The sequence below is a fragment of the Oncorhynchus gorbuscha genome, linkage group LG09 (genome assembly GCF_021184085.1).
Source record: "Oncorhynchus gorbuscha isolate QuinsamMale2020 ecotype Even-year linkage group LG09, OgorEven_v1.0, whole genome shotgun sequence".
Classification (NCBI taxonomy): domain Eukaryota; kingdom Metazoa; phylum Chordata; class Actinopteri; order Salmoniformes; family Salmonidae; genus Oncorhynchus; species Oncorhynchus gorbuscha.
Window position 1 is genome coordinate 58396895 of NC_060181.1, and position 20032 is coordinate 58416926.

A 20032-nucleotide genomic window follows, 5' to 3' on the forward strand; every position below is an offset into this window, starting at 1 on the left:
ACCACCACTACTATCAGTAGCACTGTCAAAGCTGTACAAAAGTCTGCAAACAAGCGAACACCGGCCACGAACGATGTGTTTACAATACCGCGTTGGTAATAAAGCATTATTTGTTCGACCGCAACTTCTGGGGTCGCTAGCTAACTTTAGCTTGGTACCTAGCTACCACCAATACAACCAATATAGCACCAATACAACCAATCTGTAAACAGTGACCAGTTGAATCTGCAGTCATTTTCACTCTTCTTAGCAATGATTTAGGAAGTATTAGCTAGGTAGCCACTTGTTGTTTACCTATTGAAATAAGTATGCCCCCAATGCAATTCTAAAGTGATATTTCAACAAATTTTTGTCAAAATAACAAATTAATGTATTTTGTTTATTTTATAACATTCCAACCTCGTTTAGTATGATCTATTCAATTATGGCATAATTCTACTATTTTTATTCATTTGCGTCGCTTTCAATGACATACTTTTATTTGGAAGTCCACTATTGTGGCTAATCCTTATTGTGACTAGCTTCACATAGATGGTTCCGCCCACCATTAATCAAATAAGGACTGCCTTATAAATTACGGTTATTTTAGATGATGACACCTAGCTATATAGTTTCACTGTAATAGAATGCTTAAAAAGCTGCTAAAATTGTAAAAATCGGTTATCGGTATCGGGTTTTTTTTTGTGGCAAGGAAAACATTGGATATTGGTATCGTGCAAAAATGTCATATCGGTGCATCACTAACAAGAACTTATGTGGTCCCTAAAGCATCAACACAGTATGAAGTGTTATTGTTGATTTAAAGAGAAATCTTTGAAAACAAACGATCGAAGACATGGGCGAATGTCAATCAGGAGGGGGCCAAGTACAAACTTGTGTGGTTACTGCATATTGTGTATGCATCCCATCTTAAATATTATCAATGAATTTACTGTGTGTTCCACTTCATCTTAGATTAATTTTGGCAAGGAATCTCAATCTGCAAAAAAAAAGTCATTGTTTCCTGCGGTTTTGCTGCCCTGTGGAATGGGCTAATGTGTCTTTAGACTGTGATTTTTTTTAGACTGTGATTAGACTCGGATTCTTCATACCCTCATTAGTGACTACCATAGTGCACACTAATCATACTAGGGACAAGTCCCAAATGGCATCCTATTCCCTATATAGGGGTCAAAAGTAGTGCACTATATAGGGAGTAAGGTGCCATTTGGGACGCAAAATGATTGCCCTTACTTTCTCTCTGTTCTGACTCACCTCTGCATACCTCTTCCAAGCTGCAGTCACTGACCTCTATACACCCCCTCTCAGACCCCTTCAACACAATCTGTCAAAACAAAAGCAAGTGAAGACCTGGCATGAGGACTGACACACAGAGCTAGAAGAAATGCTTGTTATTTCCCCATTCAAAAGAGAAAGCACACCTTAACGGAAAAAGTTCAAACTGAAACGTCAGTCATGCGTGGTCTTTTAATGAAGTTCTCTGGTAATTAACACCAGAGAGAAGAGCTTCAGTGAGAAGAGGAAGGTGGTTACATTTAACACAAGGGCTGCATTCTCTAGTCTACACCACTTGTCCTCCTCGCGGGCTTGGCCATGCCAGGCATGGCCTAGACAGGGTCTAGACACTAGCGTTTAACAGTGTTTAATCAGACCGGCCAACAGACAGGCTGACGTGAAGTAATGGATAGAATAATGCACCATGATTACAACACACTCTCCAATCTCTCAAGATAAGAAAATTGTAAATCTCAATTCTGTCTCTGACTGCCTGGGAAAGTTAAACTAGCTTTAGTTGGAATGAAAGAACAGCAGCCGTCACTCCCCAATCAGCCAAGTATGAAAGTGGATGATGAACAATGTGTCACTCACATCGATACATTTTAAGAACATCCTACCATGGCATAACTACGGCACCTGTAAGCCCTAGACACTTTGCACACTTTTAGTTGTTGATGGGAAATGTCTTGGTGTTTCCTCTACAGGAGCGGACACGCACTCATGGCCTTCATGCTGTCGCGACAAGAGGGGAAACTGAACCGGCAGCAGACCATGGAGCTGGGCCACCATATCCTTAAAGCACACATCTTCAAGGTATAAGAGACTAGCCAGGACCAGATTACTGAACGGGCATGCAGGGCCCCTTTAAAGCTATATTTGAGCTATTAAACAGCAACAACAACAAATATCTACCTCCTGGCAAAGAGTACAGAATTGCTGAAAGAGTATAGAATTATTTGACAAAATGTGTAGAATAGTATTCTAAAACTGCACATTTTTCTCTCTGCACCTTTTGCAAAATGTGTTGAAATGCAGTAAGTTAGCTGATTTCATTTAAAAAATATATATATACAATATAATGCCCCAGGATCCCAAGGTAGTCCGGCCTTGAGACTAGCTACTTGGTTCTGGGCCAGAATTCACAAATCGCCTCAGTGGCAGTGCTGATTTATGATCAGTTTTGCCTTTTATATCACAGTGAATAAGATGACATGGACAGAGAGGGACCTGATCCTAGATCACCACTCCTACTCTGAGACTATTGATGCAAATGGCCCCTGAAGCCTATAGTGTATATCCCACCCTTACTCGGATTACATTCCTTTTATGAATTTTAGAGTGTGTATGTTTATTAATGAATCAAGATATATGGACAGTATCATCAGAGGATAAGCCCTCTGGGTGTGAGAGAAGGCTCTGGGAGTGAATCTACAGTATGTATCATTGGTTTATTGACCTGGTGTGTGTGCATGGTTTTAGTGTCTCTGTCTCTGTCCTCAGGGTCTGAGTAAGAAGACGGGTGTGTCTTCCAGCGTGCTGCAGGCCCTCTGGATCAGCTGCAGCGCTGATGGTCTCTCTGCAGCCCTGGCCTCTCTGAGGAACCTCTACACCCCCAACGTCAAGGTGAGACCTCCACCCTAGACATCCAGACCCTCACCTGGACCACTGCTGTGACATAGGATATGCTATTTATTTATTTATTCAGGGTATTTGTATTGATAGATACAGTGAAAAAAGTGATTGAGATGATGAGAGGGACATAGAATGCAAAATGGCGCTGTCAGGGGGTTGAACCCATGCCTCCAGGGGCAATGAGTAGTCTGCAAGCAGTAAGCACTACCACAAGACCAGCCAAAACCAACTGGCGGACCGTGGTCTGAGTCCAGACCCAGAGAAGAGTCAATCCGGACCGGACAACATCGCATTTTGTTTCATAAAAGTCAAAGCATAATTTTTTTTAACAGCTTTAAAAAATCAATCCAGGCGCAGTGGCCTCTTTAACTCAGCAACCTCTCTTTCTCGCTCTCTCTGTCGATACAACGCCCACCTGAAAAGTAGCAATATTAAGTGCCATTATGACACCAGGCATAGTCATTTCGATCAGAAGTATCCCCTGAATGCGGAGGTGAGAACAAACAAGATTAACCAACTAAAATCACAATTTGAGAGATCTGCCAAAGTCCTTGTCAATTCCCAGACAGCCCAACAACATGCATGGAGTGTTCACTGAGGATAGCTTGGGTTTAGGGAAAACACAAAACACAATTTTCAGATGCTCAGATGGTAAAATAATGCATGTGTGAAGTTGCTGACACCTTGCTTAAAGGTAAACAAAAGATGAGCTCAGAGAAAAGATCAAACGAATTTGAAAGAGGACCACTCTGACCTGACTTCATATCACTGCATCATCCTTCTATCTGTCCTGTGTGCCAGTCTGAGGAAATAGTATTCTGAGGTCATGACAACGATGATGAAACTGATCAAGGCATTCTGACAGAGGCCAATGCCAGTTTTGTTGACTTACGACTGCACAACAATGTCAGATGACTCAGCAAAGGCAGGGTTTTAGACGCTTTTGGGCCTTTCGGGAAATCAAAGCTTTGTTATCAGAGCAAAAGAGTGACAAGGCAACTCAGTTTTTTGAGTTTTTGTAAGATAAGGCGAAGATGGGAACAGTTCCATTTTTGACAGACATTATATCACACCTTAATCAACTGAATGTTAAGCTGCAGGGATGGCACAACACAGTGTGTAATATGATCACAGCAGTCCGGGCTTTCCAGAACAAATTGGGGCTTTTCAAGAATGATCTCCAGGGAGAACTTGTCCACTTCCCCAATCTTCTGGTGCAAACACAGGGAGACAAAGATGTTCCCTACCCATGTTGATTTCATCCAGAAGCTGATGGATAACTTCAAGGCTCACTTTGATGACTTCATTGTTGGGAGAGAACTGCTGCTGCTCATTCAGAAACCCTTCTTGTCACAAATGTGACAAAGTTGTCAGAAAAAGCAAAACAGATCTTCAGATTGGTAGATGTTGCCTCACTGCAAATGGAGTTGATTGAGCTGCAAGAAAATGTGTCTTTGAAGGAGCAGACTGGTGACTGTGACCCTGTTACTATCTGGGGAAAGATGGTGCCTGCAGCTGATGTCCCTGTTCTCAAGAAACTGGCACTATACATCCTGACCATGTTTGGCTCCACATACAGCTGTGAATCAGCTTTCTCCACAATGAACTTTATTAAAAACAAATACCGCTCCAGGTTCACCAATGAACAACGGCACCAGTGTCTCAAGAGTTGCTCTCACACCATTTTGTGCCAAAGTTCAAAACATTGTGAAGAGACCAAGTGTAATTTCTCTCATTGATGCAAGCCCAGAGTGACTTCTACATGAATATTGCATGGCCCACAGAGACATTCTGTGCATTCAGATTATTATTTTTGTTAAACTTTCCTTTCTTCTCCAGAAAACGTACTTTATTTTATTATAATTCAAGTTCACAGTGCACTTTATGCATAGACAATTATGCAACCACTTTTGCTCTTCTGCAATGTTGCACATGTTTGCATTCAAAATAAGTTGTAATTCATTGAAATTCTTAGTCTCATTTTCTGTATTTAATGTACATTTTATATAACAACATGTTTCCTAAGTCGTAGACGACTATATTTGTTACTGCGGCTGTACCACAGCGCTGATAAAGGACGATATCCATCCGGTCCTTTGCCACCTAGGACATTTTGTCACTGGACCTTCTCAAATAGTAGTTGAGTACCCCAGCACTAGACCTACCCCCAGCACGGACATGTAGACTGGTCTAAAATGATTGATGAGCAATAATGACTGTATAAAATAAATTTTTCAAATACTGAGCTATATTGTATGCTCAGAACTGTATATTGTTATTGTATTACATGCTAACCTCCCCTGTTATTGGTAATGATGAGAGGTTAGCATGCCTTGGGGGTATGATCTTTGATCCTCTGTAACTTTCTCATTTCTCATTATTCACAATTCATTCAGGATTATCTGTAATCATGGTTGAATCCACATTAATATAGAAGTGTTTAGAAGCCTATTCTATTCTTATTTATAATAAATGTGACTCCAAAATGGCACAATACATTATTTTCCATTCATTTCTATTAGGCACGAAACAAACTGCAAAAATGAATCTTAACAAGTTTGTAGAGTCACGAGCTTGATGTAATCATTGCGTGCTTGGTATATTGGGACAAATATTAAACTTTTCGCGACTTAATTTCTGAGAATCTTTTTATACTGTCATTATTGCTGTGTGTCAATCATTTCGGACCCGACTGTATGTTCTTGAGCGCATGCATGTTGCCTGAACACACTGGTCATTGTGTCTCCCTGAATTTTTTCCTATTACATTTTTCCACCAGCGATTTGTATTAGCACAGTAGTATTATTGTAATCTACTCTCCTCACCTCGAATGTCCTCCCTGAGTGCTTGTTAATTCCACTGATGGCTCCCAGTGTGTGTTATGATAAGCATTGTGATGTTTCCTGGAAACACTCACTTACGGTGATGAGTGTGGGCTCGCCACCGATGAACAACAGCTCATTGGAAATCTCACCAAGATGCTCACTGGCTCCTATAGATTGATGCAGGTTGCACTCTCTTCCATTAGTTTTGTCCATCTGCTATCTGTGATGCTGCTCTCTGTGGGGGAAAAGGAGGCTGTGCCATTCTAAGTAATTACAGAGCCCTTTTTAATTTAATAAACAAGAAGGCACGTTAATGACAGAGTGGGCAAAATAATTTTTTATGTTAAATTATGCCTGGCTCTGTGTCTGTCTATGTGCCCTGCTCTGTCTATTATGGCAGGTGATAGAAAATAGTCCTCCTAAGGCGTACAAGGCAATTATCAGTGGGGAATGATGTATTGTACCTTTAAGCAAAAACAACTATATATTTTTGTTTGCCATTAGCAGTATGCTTAGAGTGTTGTTTATTAACGCTTAGAGTGTTGTTTTATTAACGCTTAGAGTGTTGTTTTATTAACGCTTAGAGTGTTGTTTTATTAACGCTTAGATTGTTGTTTTATTAACGCTTAGAGTGTTGTTTTATTAACGCTTAGAGTGTTGTTTTATTAACGCTTAGAGTGTTGTTTATTAACGCTTAGAGTGTTGTTTTATTAACGCTTAGAGTGTTGTTTTGTTAACGCTTAGAGTGTTGTTTTATTAACGCTTAGAGTGTTGTTTTATTAACGCTTAGAGTGTTGTTTTATTAACGCTTAGAGTGTTGTTTTGTTAACACTTAGAGTGTTGTTTTATTAACGCTTAGAGTGTTGTTTTGTTAACGCTTAGAGTGTTGTTTTATTAACGCTTAGAGTGTTGTTTTATTAACGCTTAGAGTGTTGTTTTATTAACGCTTAGAGTGTTGTTTTGTTAACGCTTAGTGTGTTGTTTTATTAACGCTTAGAGTGTTGTTTTATTAACGCTTAGAGTGTTGTTTTGTTAACGCTTAGAGTGTTGTTTTATTAACGCTTAGGGTGTTGTTTTGTTAATGCTTAAACATTATCATCTCCGTTTTCCCGGTGTGAAATATTCTCATAATATCTCTCATGAAGACAGTCACAGACAGAGTTGTTCCTTGTCCTCCAATGCCCCCTAAGAATCATTGGTGCTAATTTATTCCGTTGTGGTTCCGCCGGTAAATAAAGCAAATTCAATTTCCTCTTCTTTTAACACTCACTGGGTTTGACGCCTCATCTGATTAAACATAAATTATTATATTCCTTATCAAGGAGAAGAAGAATATGCTCTGATTATCACAACACTAGATAATTTCCACTGTGTAGTCTTGCGTTGAATGCATTTCTAAATGACTATGTGTGCAATATATATATATATATATATATATATATATATCATTTTTTAAAATTAGCTATTTTTCTTTTTTCAAAAATATTTTTAAAGGTTAGATAGTGAGAGAGATGACAGTGGGGGAAGATGGAGAAAGGATGTGTCAAAGAGCAGTAGGTCAGATTTGAACCTATGCCGACAAAATACACATGTGCCTGAGGATAGTGGTGTGCCGGTCAGCTGTATGTCCACCCGCTCCCGTCCGCAATTGCTAACCCATCCGCAACCACCCAAATATATGTGATGAAGTGAAAATCTGACACCCGTGCCCGACTCTAACCTGCTAATATAGAAAATATCTGTATGCTACACTCTTAGAAAAAAGGGTTCCAAAAGGGTTCTTTGGCTGACCCCATAAGAGAACCTTTTTTGGTTCAGGTAGAACTCTTTTGGGTTCCATGTAGAACTCTCGGTGGAAGGGTTCTACCTTTAACCAAAAGGAGTTCTTGAAAGGGTTCTACAAAGGGTACAGTCAAAAACCCTTTTTGGTTCTAGATAGCACTTTTTTTTAAAGAGTGTACAGTCAGAGACGGGGGAACGATTTTTTGACAGGGGATGAAGGATTTTTTGACAGATTTAGATATGTTTCTGCTTATAATTTCTAATATTTTGATAGGCTATATGTTAGTCAACTTATCTATACTTAGATACATGCAGCTTCTCTTCTGTCATTATATGTTGCCCTAGAAGACTAAATAAACCCTTGCTCACCAGAATAATGTCATAAATTGATAGAATGAATGCTTCAATCTAGTTGACATCGGTACATTTTTCTCTGTGGTCTCTGCTTCTTTTATAGAGCAAAGACATTTAGGGATCGAGAAGAAAATGCAATAACATTTCATAATTTATTTTTGTTGCAAAAATCTGTTTGACCGGTTGCAAGGAAATAGAAAGCTGTGAAAACGACCCAACATGTTTCTGATAAGATTTCTTCAGAGAAAGTAAGAGCGCCTGCTAAATGTCTAAAATGTAAACATTTCAGTTCGGCTTGGATGAATATTTTATGTGGTTGAAATACTATCAGCTTTTATGTTGCTGATAAACATAGCACTTCTACAGACGGTATCTAACTGTGCATTTGCATTCTCTCAAGATGCTGAAAGAAAGAAATATTTCTCTACTCCTGTTCCAGAGTCCAAATGTACATTTGGTGTATCACTTTACTGCAATAAGTGCTCAATTCTGCAGGAGTTAATATGAAGGCTATATGAGAGGTTATAGACCTACTGTCAGTGTCCAGATTTCAGTTTCCATTTAATCCATCTGAACAGTAGGCTACAGTTCCCTTGACGTACCAAAGGCCTATTTGAAGTCCCCGTCTTGTGACTGTCGAATATGTATATTGCCACACAATCATCACACAAAATAATCCTCTTTTACCATGTCACCAAATCTTTCCCAAACATTACTTTTCTGGCCCTCCCTTCTCTTTATTTTCAACTCTCCAGTTCATAGCTTTTCACTTATTGAATTGAATTAATCTCGGACATTGTCCTTTTTGCCTCCATGGATCGACGTTAACTTTTTCTGCCCGTTCCCAAAAGCATTTGGCAATTGGCAAGTAGGCTAGAGTTTGGCCCTGAAGCTTAGGCTTACGCAAGAATGCCAGATGGCCTAAAATAATGAAAGCAAATCTCAATGTGGCCTATAGGCATAAAATGCACAAGTCTAGGTCCAAAAGGCTCCTTAACAGCTTCTACCCCCCAAACCATAAGACTGCTGAAAAATTCATCAAATGGCCACCGGAGTATTTGCATTGACACCCCCCCGTTTTAGTTTTTACAATGCTGCTACTCGCTATTTATTATCTATGCATAGTCACTTTGCCCCTACCTTATTTATTTGAATTGTATTTAGTAAATATTTTCTTAACTCTTATGTTCTTAAAACTGCATTGTTGGGTAAGGGCTTGTAAGTAAGCATTTCACAGTTGTAACGGCTTTCTTCTATCTCCTCCTCTGGCGAAGAGGTGTAGCAAGGATCGGACCAACATGCAGCGTGGTGGTTACTCATGTTCTTTAATGAAAAAATGAACTATACATGAAATAACCTAATATACAAAACAACAAATGGACCGTGAAACCCTATACAGCCTATCTTGTGACAACAAATGCAAAGACAGGAATAATCACCCACAAAACACTCAAAGAATATGGCTGCCTAAATATGGTTCCCAATCAGAGACAACGATACACACCTGCCTCTGATTGAGAACCACTCCAGACAGCCATAGACTTTGCAAGATAACCCCACTAAGCCACACACCCAACATCCAACAAAACCCCAAGACAAAACACACCACAATAAACCCATGTCACACCCTGGCCTGACCAAATAAATGAAGACAAACACAAAATACCTCGACCAGGGCGTGACAACATTAAGGTGTTGTATTCAGCGCATGTTTCAAATCAAATTTGATTTGATACATTTATGGATATTTTTAAGGCATTGTTTTCTCCTTCTTCAACCCATCCCACCCTTCATCCATACAATATCTCATGACCATTAACTCGCCGCCCCACAGATACAGCTGCGGGGACTGCGAGTTATGAGTCAACCCACACATCACAACCGAAGGATGCGGCATTACCGCTAGCACAGCCAGGCCTCTATTTTCAGGTTTAGGGAAGCCAAAATGTTTAATTCCATGCTCATGTTTTTCTTATACGATTTGATAAGACAGTTGAATTCCATGTGTATTTAATGTGTGCTGCTCTTGCAGGTGAGTCGTCTGCTGATGCTAGGCGGGGCCAATGTGAACTACAGGACAGAGGTGCTGAACAACGGCCCGGTGCTGTGTGTCCAGTCCCACCTGGGCCACCAGGAGATGGCTGGCCTGCTGCTGGAGTTCGGGGCTACCTTGGACGTGGTGTCCGAGAACGGCATGAGCCCTCTCTGCTTCGCCTCGGCTGCCGGACACTTGGGTTTAGTCAGCCTGCTCTGCAAGAGAGGAGCCAAGGTTGGTGCTACTTTCCCTAGACCCTCAGACATCTACAGGATCAGGGCTAATCATCCCAGCTTTTCCCTTAACACTAGTCATTTTGACTGCAACATTCTGACAGTGTATTTAATATATTTAATATATGCTATCGCAAAAATAATAATTTGGTTGTGTTAATGAAGGCCTTGGGTAACATTAGAATACAAATTTGATTTCATTTCAAAAAACGCAATAGCATTTTCATTTTTTTATGTTACTGTAGGCTATATGTAAAAACAAAACAACGCCAAAATGCAAGTGTTCAATCAATTTTATTTGTGGAATGCCTTTGTTACAATTATGAAACAGAATGCATATGTTCTGGAACACGGTAACAGCTTATTTTTATAACAACAAAATAAAAATACCGCAACCACAAGATGCACGGTCAAATGATGAAAGTAGCCTAAACATCATTATAAGCACCAAGTGGCCTTTATAAATAGTGAAACTCGGCACAAATGCGATAATGGCGTTATAATGAATATAAGTGTCGATATGACAGCAGTAAAAAACGAAATTATTGTCAGCTCGTGCTTATATTGTGTGCATTTTATTTAGCTGCTATCCATTGTACTAACAGTTGACACAATTTTTGTAACTTTCACTTCCTTGACACACTTTGACGTAACTTTGTTTGGTTGTAGTGCATAATAGTCTCCCCTTTTCTCTTTATTGTATTCCCGTTGTCTTGTCATTCTTCAACACCGTTGTGGAGTACAATGGCTGTGTAGGTGCCTTGTTTTGTGCAGACTAAGGCAGCTCCGTTCTCACTTTGTTCATGGTGCAGACCAGACTTGTTTTCTTTGCAAGATAATTGTTCGCCAATGACAGTGAAGTTAGGAAATTGTCCATGGTGACATTTCTCCCCTTGCCAACATAAAGTTCCACAAGCCCCATCACCACATTCTCTGACTCTTGTTCTTAACTGACTTGCCTTGTTAAATAAAGGTTCAATTTAAAACAATTTAAATAATAAAATATGTCATTGTATTACAGCATATAAACCCTGTTGTTGTTTTGTTGCAGGTTGACCATGTGGATAAGAGCGGTCAGTGTGCTCTGGTCCATGCTGCTCTGAGGGGCCACCCTGGCATCATCCAGTACCTCTTGGAGCTGGAGTGGACCCCCGAGGGCCAGCAGCAGAACTGCAGTCTGAAGAACAAGACCCTCCAGCAGGCTCTGATCGCTGCCTCCAGCATGGGACACACACAGGTCAGTCAAAAGACACTGGTTGAATCCCAAATGTCACATGTTGCAACCACCCAGTTTACTGCACAGGGTTTGTATGGTCATGAAAATCCTAGAAAGGTCATGGAATTAGAAAATAGTTTTCCAGGCCTGGAAAAGTATGGTTGTGCCCGATCTCAGTAATCGTATCTGTTTTATCTCGTCATCGTAAAACCCGGAAGTGTGCTTTAAATGTTGTAAAGCTAATTCCTCAAGTGCACATTACTGCGCTATCGCTTGGACTGCATCACATAGTGCATCGTTATGTTTCTTCACCCATTCACACACATTGTTAAATGACCCGACAGATGAAAATGCACATGATTTACTTACTTAGTCCTTTTCAATTATCAACGAAATAGACTAATAAATATCCTAATGCATGGCTACTACTGCCTGCATTTATTCCAGACAGATTTAGATGAAGATAATAATTCGCTTTACCAATATATTTTTTTCACTTTCGAGAAGAGCAAATCTTTTATCTCCCGACACTTATGCCACAACATTTCTACAATAAATGTACATTTGTCATTTTATTTTCAAATGATCTGTCGCTCAGTAAACATTCCTGGGCGAGAATAAATAATAATAGCAAGCAAGCATGGGCTTGGGTCACTACATAACGACAGACATCGTCAGCAAAGGAATAATTAAACGGACAGACAAAGTAGACCTACTAAACAACACCAAGTAGACAGACAGAAACAACCATATGTCCAGGATATCATATATACAGGATGTTTGGAGAAGTGGAGACTTGTGCCCTGAGACGAGCGACTATGAGTGAGTGAAACAGCCTGTCTGGGAAAATGAGAGCAGAGAGAGTGACTTGGTCTAATCCAATTGTTGCAGCAGGCTCAACCGATACCCCGCCCATTTCTTTACAGACAGAAGAACTAGCCAATGGTTGTTCAGAGCACACAGCGCATCACACTGTTTGAGTGAAAGAGAGATGTGCGCTGGCAGCAGAAAATAACTTTTTTTCCGACCAAGGATAATAATAAAAAATACTTGTGTCAAAAACTTTTTGTGAAAATTCTCCATATCTGTTAGGATACTTTTTTGCACAAGTACTCGGCGCACCCCTATGGAAAAGCTTTGGAAAATATTAAAATCAGAAACATTTTGGAAAAGTCATGGAAATTAGTTTAATAATTTTGGCTCATGTAAATAATTTAGGCATACTTTTTATATATTCTATCAATCACATACAAATCTACATATTAGTCATTGCGCGTTTCTGTGTGTGTGTTTATACTTGCGTAAGTGTCCTAAAAACTAGCCACAGGCAAATGGCCGAGGTGCAGTTGATGCTACACACTTTGGTTGTAAAACAATGGCTCATACACTGAATTGGAAAGTTGGCATTCCCCTCTAATCAACATTAGCCATGTTATTCTGACAATGTTAAAGAAATATTTATAGAATAACCTAATTGACAAACAACTCCCACAGCGGCAGGAGGTTTTGGTACAAGTTATCCGACCGGCACAAATCGGTCTTATGTAGCAAAATTTGAAATGGTGTTTTTTACATTGAATAAAAGTAGAGACTCAGAGCTACACAAATATCATACACTGCATGTTTGAGGAACAATGGGAAAGTATTTCTGCTTTGAAAGTTGATAAACTTATCAATTCACTTTTGAGAAAATGTCCTTTGGCACCTAGTTAAGAGCTCTTCTTTGGTGGTGTCTCTACAGTATGTATACATAAAAAAGCAAGCATACTTTTTATGCTTGCTTTTTCATGTATACATACTGTAGAGACACTACCAAATTATTGGTCATGGAAATGTGAAATGTGGTTAAAAGTCAGGGAAAAGTAATGTGTCAAAAAGTGTATGAACCCTGACTGCAATGTATTGTACACCCACACTATCCACACGGGTCAGTCCTGTACTGTACACAGGAGAGTTCTCCTACACAGTCCCTCACCTTTACAACTCCACAACACAACCTCACTTCTGTGCTTTGGAAACAAAGGTGATTCCACTGAAAACTTCAGCTGCACATTCTTCTTGTTTCATTTATGAAATAGGCTGTAGGTCGACCATGTGTACAGTATTGATCCCATAGTATGTCTGCAGCAGGGGAGGCTGCAGAGGGGAGGACAGCTTATAATAATGGCTGAAACGGAGCGAATGGAATGGCTTCAAACCATGTGTTTGATGTATTTGATACCATTCCACCAATTCTGCTCCAGTCATTATCACGAGTCCGAGCTCGTCCTCCCCAATTAAGGTGCCACCAACCTCCTGTGGTTTGCAGTTAGCTGCCCAGGAGAGGAGCATACTGGGCTGTGGGTTAGGGATGGGCCTTTGAAATGATTTCACTATTCAAATGATATCATGCTATTTTTTAATGTATCCGGAGAGTCGAATACATGTGTTTTAAAGAAAACATTTTGGGGGGAAACCTCAATGGAGACTTGCTCGCGCATGTTTTAGCAGAATGGTGGGGGAGGGGCAAGAGATAAGCAAAGGCTGGTGTGTGACAGTATGTGTTTTGCAAGGAGAGAGAGAAAGTAGCCAAACCATCTCACGCTAGTTAGACAAACTTGTTGCTGCCATAGGTTGGTTATCTATCATACGATCTGGTAGTGCCTGTCTTGACTGCGTTAAATTGCTGTAAAGAAGCAAGCGAGCTACAGTAGCCAGCGAAGTTAGCCAACTAACTAGCTAAAGTAGCAAGGCTAATTGACTATATTTTATTGCGCTCCCCGTACTTGTCTACAATGACTCCATTAATATGAAACCACAGCCTACTTGTTGGTTGATCATTGTAGCCTACTACTCCTCATTTAGCCAACTTAATGGCATCATTTTTATTCCATTTTGCATTGATTAGAAATCTCCCACTTCACTTGCTACACGGCCGCTTTGATTGAGCGACAATAACAACAAGCTTCAATGACAACAAAAGTTATACGTGTGAAACGTGTATAGTCTACCGGGGCATCTTTTATATGGGGCACACTCATAAAAACTGTCATTAAACGGTTGTTTTATTAAAAAGTTTAATGTTATGGTCTGTCCTTGTAGGCTATGTAGCAATGTCACATAGATCATTTAATAAACATTTTGACAAAGCCAAAAATAGGCCTATTTTGTTTGCAAAAATGTATAATATCCCAAGTAATCGAAATCTAATGTCTGTTTGAATATTCGAAATACCGTGTCAATCCCTACTGTGGGTTGATTGATGCCAGCTCCTCATTAAAAGGGCTGTAATACTGTTAGCCCTATACACTAGGGCTTTGGGTCGACAGTATTATAGGATGGGCTATCGACCTCCACCTCCACGGAGGGCCCAGTGAGAGAGGAGTGTAAAGGAGAGCACAGACAAAGGGGCTAACTAGCACTACCGACATATTAATACCATTGGGCCTGTACTACACAGCACGGAGAATCTCTACTATAGAGGCTATAGAGACTAGTACATGCATCAGCACTCTAGTCCAGTGATTAATTTAACATGTGCCAGAGAAGCATCATTTGCGGGGGCTACTTTTAATTGACCCGCAGAAGTTGTTTTCGTCGCTCCGTTATTTCTGCGATATAACCAGCACGGCATAGAACTAACTCATAGCTTTTATATTTGATGCTTGTATTCTGTGTCATTAATCAAAGTTTCTCGTTCTGCAGGTTGTGAGAGGCTTGTTGGCGTTGAATAACGAGCACGCTGTGCAAATTGATGGCCAAGACACTCTGTGGGGAGAAACCGGTACGTTTTCTCTCAATTTTTCTTATTTTCTTGTTCATTCTTTGTCTCTCAATTTTTTTCCCAATATGTTGTTTTCTTTCTGTTAACACTTGTTGTAATATCAGTGTTTCTACAGTGGCATTACTGAAATTGTATACGCTTGTCCAATGTTCTGTATTTTATCTCCTTCCAGTAACATAACACTTTCTTTTTGCAGGATGTAGTTGTTCACATTTAGCCAAATATCTGTTCATTTTTACTTTTACTGCCTGTCTAATTTTCCCTGTCCCCTTCCCTTAATGGGGCAATCTGTAGTTGCTACATCCATCTTTGGACTTATAAATGAATGATATGTACTCATTGATTCTTAACTTATTAATGCCTCGGAAGTTTAGTTCAACTGTCGTACCCCACCAGAACCCAAAATATAAGCTTGTTTTGTTAAATTCATGTTTTAAGTATCCATATATTTCTGTTATTATGGTGCTACTGTATCACTCTGTTATTGTTTTAACTGCGTGGTAGTCTCACTGTTGATGGACCTGGCATGAGTACAATGGCAACCATAAACTGCAACCTAGTCATTGTGTCATTTTAAGTTAACATTGTGCCACCTCGCTTCGACGAGAAGAGGTCGTATGAAAGTTGGAAAAATGTACTTGGAATCTGGACACGGGTTACTAATCTGGGTGAGAAAAAGCAAGCACTTGCGGTGGTATTATCACTCGAGGGAAGAGCGAGAGATACAGCACTGGAAATTTCCATTGAGGATTTGAACAAGGATGACGGTATGGGAACTTTGATCAGAGTACTGGATTCTGTGTGTCTTAAAAAAGAGAAAGGCCGTGCCTACGAGGCATATTCAAACTTTGACAGTTTTACTATAGACATTTCAGTTGCAATGACGGACTACATAATTGATTTCAAACAGACGTATAACAGGATGTGAAAGTACGACATGGTTCTCCTGGATGCAGTGTTAGCTTTCAAATTGATTTATTTTTGTTTAACTTTTATTTAAATAGGCAAGTCAGTTAAGAACAAATTCATATTTACAATGACAGCCTATCCCAGCCTACCTGCTAGACCAATTGTGCGCCGCCCTATGGGAGTCACAAATCAAATCAAACTTTATTTGTCACATGCGCCGAATACAACAAGTGTAGACCTTACCATGAAACGCTTACTTACAAGCCCTTAACCAACAGTGCAGTTCAAGAAGAGTTAAGAAAATATTCATCAAATAGACTAAAGTAAAAAATAAGAATAAAAAGTAACACAATAAGAATAACAATAACGAGGCTATATACAGGGGGTACAGAGTCAGTGTGTGGGGGTACAGGTTAGGGGTGAAGTGACTATGTATAGATAATAAACACCGAGTAGCAGCAGTGTACAAAGCGGGGGGTGGGGGGTCGATATAAATAGTCCAGTGGTGATTTTATTAATTGTTCAGTAGTCTGATGGCTTGGGGGTATAAGCTGTTGAGGAACCTTTTGGTCCTAGACTTGGTGCTCCGGTACCGCTTGCTGTGCGATAGCAGAGCAAACAGTCTATAACTGGAGTCTTATTACATAGGTCCTGGATGGCAGGAAGTTTGGCTGCGGTGATATACTGGGCCGAATGCACTACCCTCTGTAGTGCCTTATGGTCAGATGCAGAGCAGTTTCCATACCAGGTGGTGATGATGAATGTGATGATGGCGCCGGTGGGTAGGGCTGCCATCTTACCGGCCCTCAACCAATCATGCTATTTTTTTATTTTTTTTCACGTTGTTCGTAACTTGTTCTGTACATAATGTTGCTGCTACCGTCTCCTATGACCGAAAAGAGCTTCTAAACATCAGAACTGGGATTGTTCGCCTCAAACTGGACAAAGAGTTTTTCTTCAGTGAGTCGGACGCCAGGGATATGCTGTTGACACCTGACCAAGCCCCGATCCCCGTGATTCGCTGGAGAAGGAAACAGAGTTTCCGAGGCAAGAGATCAGGGTGCCTTGTGAGGACCAGGTCGACGACTGGCTAATCTGCCCTTACCCTTTGTTCTGCTATCTAACATTCAATTGCTAGAAAATAAATGGGACAAACTGAAAGCATGTATATCCTACCAATGGCACATTAAAAACTAACTAACTCTTGCCTGAGGTGGAGTATCTTATATCTTATGATAAGCTGGAGACCTCACTATTTTCCCAGAGAGTTTTCATCTGTTTTTTTCATAGCTGTCTACATACCACCACAGAGCGAGGTAGGAACTAAAACCGCACTAAATGAGCTGTATTCCGCCATAAGAAAACAGGAAAACGCTCATCCAGAGGCGGCGTTCCTAGTGGTCGGTTACTTTAATGCAGGGAAACTCAAATCAGTTTTATTGAATTTCTATCAACATGTGAAATGTGCAACCAGAGGTTGAAAAACATTCTAGTCCACCTCTACTCGACCCCCAGTACAAAGCTCCCCCTCACCTTCCATTTGGCAAATCTGACCATAACCCTATCCTCCTGATTGTGACACGAGCCTACCAGACGAGCTAAATAACTTATATGCTAGCTTCAAGGCAAGCAACACTGAAACATGCGTATGAGAGCATCAACTGTTCCGGATGACTGTGTGATCACCCTCTCCGCAGCCAATGTGAGTAAGACCTTTAAACAGATCAACATTCACAGACAAATTACCAGGATGTGTACTCCGTGCATGTGCTGACCAACTGGCAAGTGTCTTCACTGACATTTTCAACCTCTCCCTGTCTGAGTCTGTAATACCAACATGTTTCAAGCAGACCACTATAGTCCCTGTGCCCAAGAACACTAAGGTAACCTGCCTAAATGACTACCAACGTCTGCCATGAAATGCTTTGAAAGGCTGGTCATGGCTCACATCAACACCACCCACTCCAATTTGTATATCGCACCAACAGATCCACAGATGATGCAATCTCTATTGCACTCCACACTGCCCTTTCCCACCTGGACAAAAGGAACACCTATGTGAGAATGCTATTAATTGACTACAGCCCAGCGTTCAACACCATAGTGCCCTCCAAACTCATCACTAAGCTAAGGACCCTGGGAATTAACAGCTCCCTCTGCAACTGGATCCTCGACTTCCTGACGGACCGCCCCCAGGTGGTAAAGGGTAGGTAACAACACATCCACCACGCTGATCCTCAACACGGGGGCCCCTCAGGGGTGCGTGCTCAGTCCCCTCCTGTACTCCCTTGTTCACTCAGGACTGCACGGCCAGGCACAACTCCAACACCATCATCAAGTTTGCTGATGACACAACAGTTCTAGGCCTGATCACCGACAACAATAAGACAGCCTATAGGGAGGAGGTCAGAGACCTGACCATGTGGTGCAAGGAAAATAACCACTCCCTCAACGTGATCAAGACATAGGAGATGATTGTGGACTACAGGAAAAAGAGGACCGAGTGTACCCCCATTCTCATCGACGGGGTTGTAGTGGAGCAGGTTGAGAGCTTCAAGTTCCTTGGCGTCCACATCAACAACAAACTAACATGGTCCAAGCACACCAAGACAGTCGTGAAGAGGGCACAACAAAACCTATTCCCCCTCAGGAGACTGAAAGAATTTGGCATGCGTCCTCAGATCCTCAAAAGATTTTACAGCTGCACCATCGAGAGCATCCTGATGGGTTGCATAACTGCCTGGTATGGCAACTGCTCGGCCTCCAACCGCAAGTCACTACAGAGGGTAGTGCGTACAGCCCAGTACATAACCGGGGCCAAGCTTCCTGCCATCCAGGGCCTCTATACCAGGCGGTGTCATAGGAAGGCCCTAAAAATTGTCATAGACTCCAGCCACTCTAGTCATAGACTGTTCTCTCTGCTACCGCACGGTAAGCGGTACCGGAGCGCCAAGTCGAGGTCCAAGAAGCTTTTAAACAGCTTCTAGTCCAAAGCCACAACTGCATCGTTGCTTAAGGGCTTATAAGTAATAATTTCACTGTAAGGTTTGTTGTATTCGGCACATGTGACAAATAAGATTTGATTTGATGCAACCGGCCAGGATGCTGTCGATGGTGCAGCTGTAGAACCTTTGAGGATCTGGGGACCCATGCCAAATCTTTGAAGGTCTCCTGAGGGGGAAAATGTTTTGTCGTGCCCTCTTCACGGCAGGATGTGATACAGCCTGGAATCTAACCAGGGTCTGTAGTAACGCCTCTGGACTTAGATGCAGTGCCTTAGACCGCTGCGCCACTCGGGAGCCCAAGTTGCTAAATACTGCCTGTCTGGAGTCGGCACTAAAAGTACATTTAGTGCTGAATTGTCGCGCCAATAACAGATGGAATGCAAGTGAGTGACACAGCATATTAGACTGAGCAGCAGAGAAAAGGCACCACAAGTCACATTCTCAAGACAACCAGACAAGGGTGCCATTGCCAAGGCATAAATCCACTGGACAGGTATGGAAGGAGATAAAATGTGCAATCTGTCAAAGCACTTACCATTAGTTTATAGACTGTCCTCATAGAAATGAACGAGTAACAGAGGAAAATGTAAACACAGAGATAGAGCAGTGTAACATGACACTGATTGACACACCAAGCAACAGAGCTTTCAAATTTGGAAATGGAAGAATCTTCCAATCGACCAAGAGGCAAGACACCAGCAAATATTGGTCAGACGAAGTGTCACATTGAAACAGACGTGGTCCCTGAAGATATCCCCTTACTATTAAGCAAAGCTTCCCTCAAGAAGGCAGGGGCTGTACTAAACATAAAAAATGACAAGGCAGTGATTTTTAAATAACCCTTGAACTTACTACCTCAGCCCAGTATTGTGTAAACATTTTAGACAAGACATCACACAGTGTACATGTAAAAAATGACATTATGACGGACACAGAGCACATGGAGATTCTTACAGTCACAGAGAACATGAACACAGAGGAAAAACACAAAGTATTGTTA

The 20032-nt window shown here is 41.1% G+C and overlaps 1 protein-coding gene across 6 annotated transcripts in view; it reads left to right on the forward strand.

Annotated features, from left to right (window-relative positions):
* The window catches only part of LOC124043823 (protein TANC1-like), a 299125-nt gene that overhangs the window by 255162 nt on the left and 23931 nt on the right, over window positions 1-20032 (forward strand). For all 6 annotated transcript variants that reach the window (XM_046362829.1, XM_046362833.1, XM_046362832.1 and 3 more), the window contains 5 exons: window positions 1983-2091; window positions 2779-2901; window positions 9904-10140; window positions 11191-11376; window positions 15040-15118. In XM_046362829.1, coding sequence (XP_046218785.1) covers window positions 1983-2091; window positions 2779-2901; window positions 9904-10140; window positions 11191-11376; window positions 15040-15118 — 734 coding nt within the window. The remainder of the gene's footprint in view (window positions 1-1982; window positions 2092-2778; window positions 2902-9903; window positions 10141-11190; window positions 11377-15039; window positions 15119-20032) is intronic.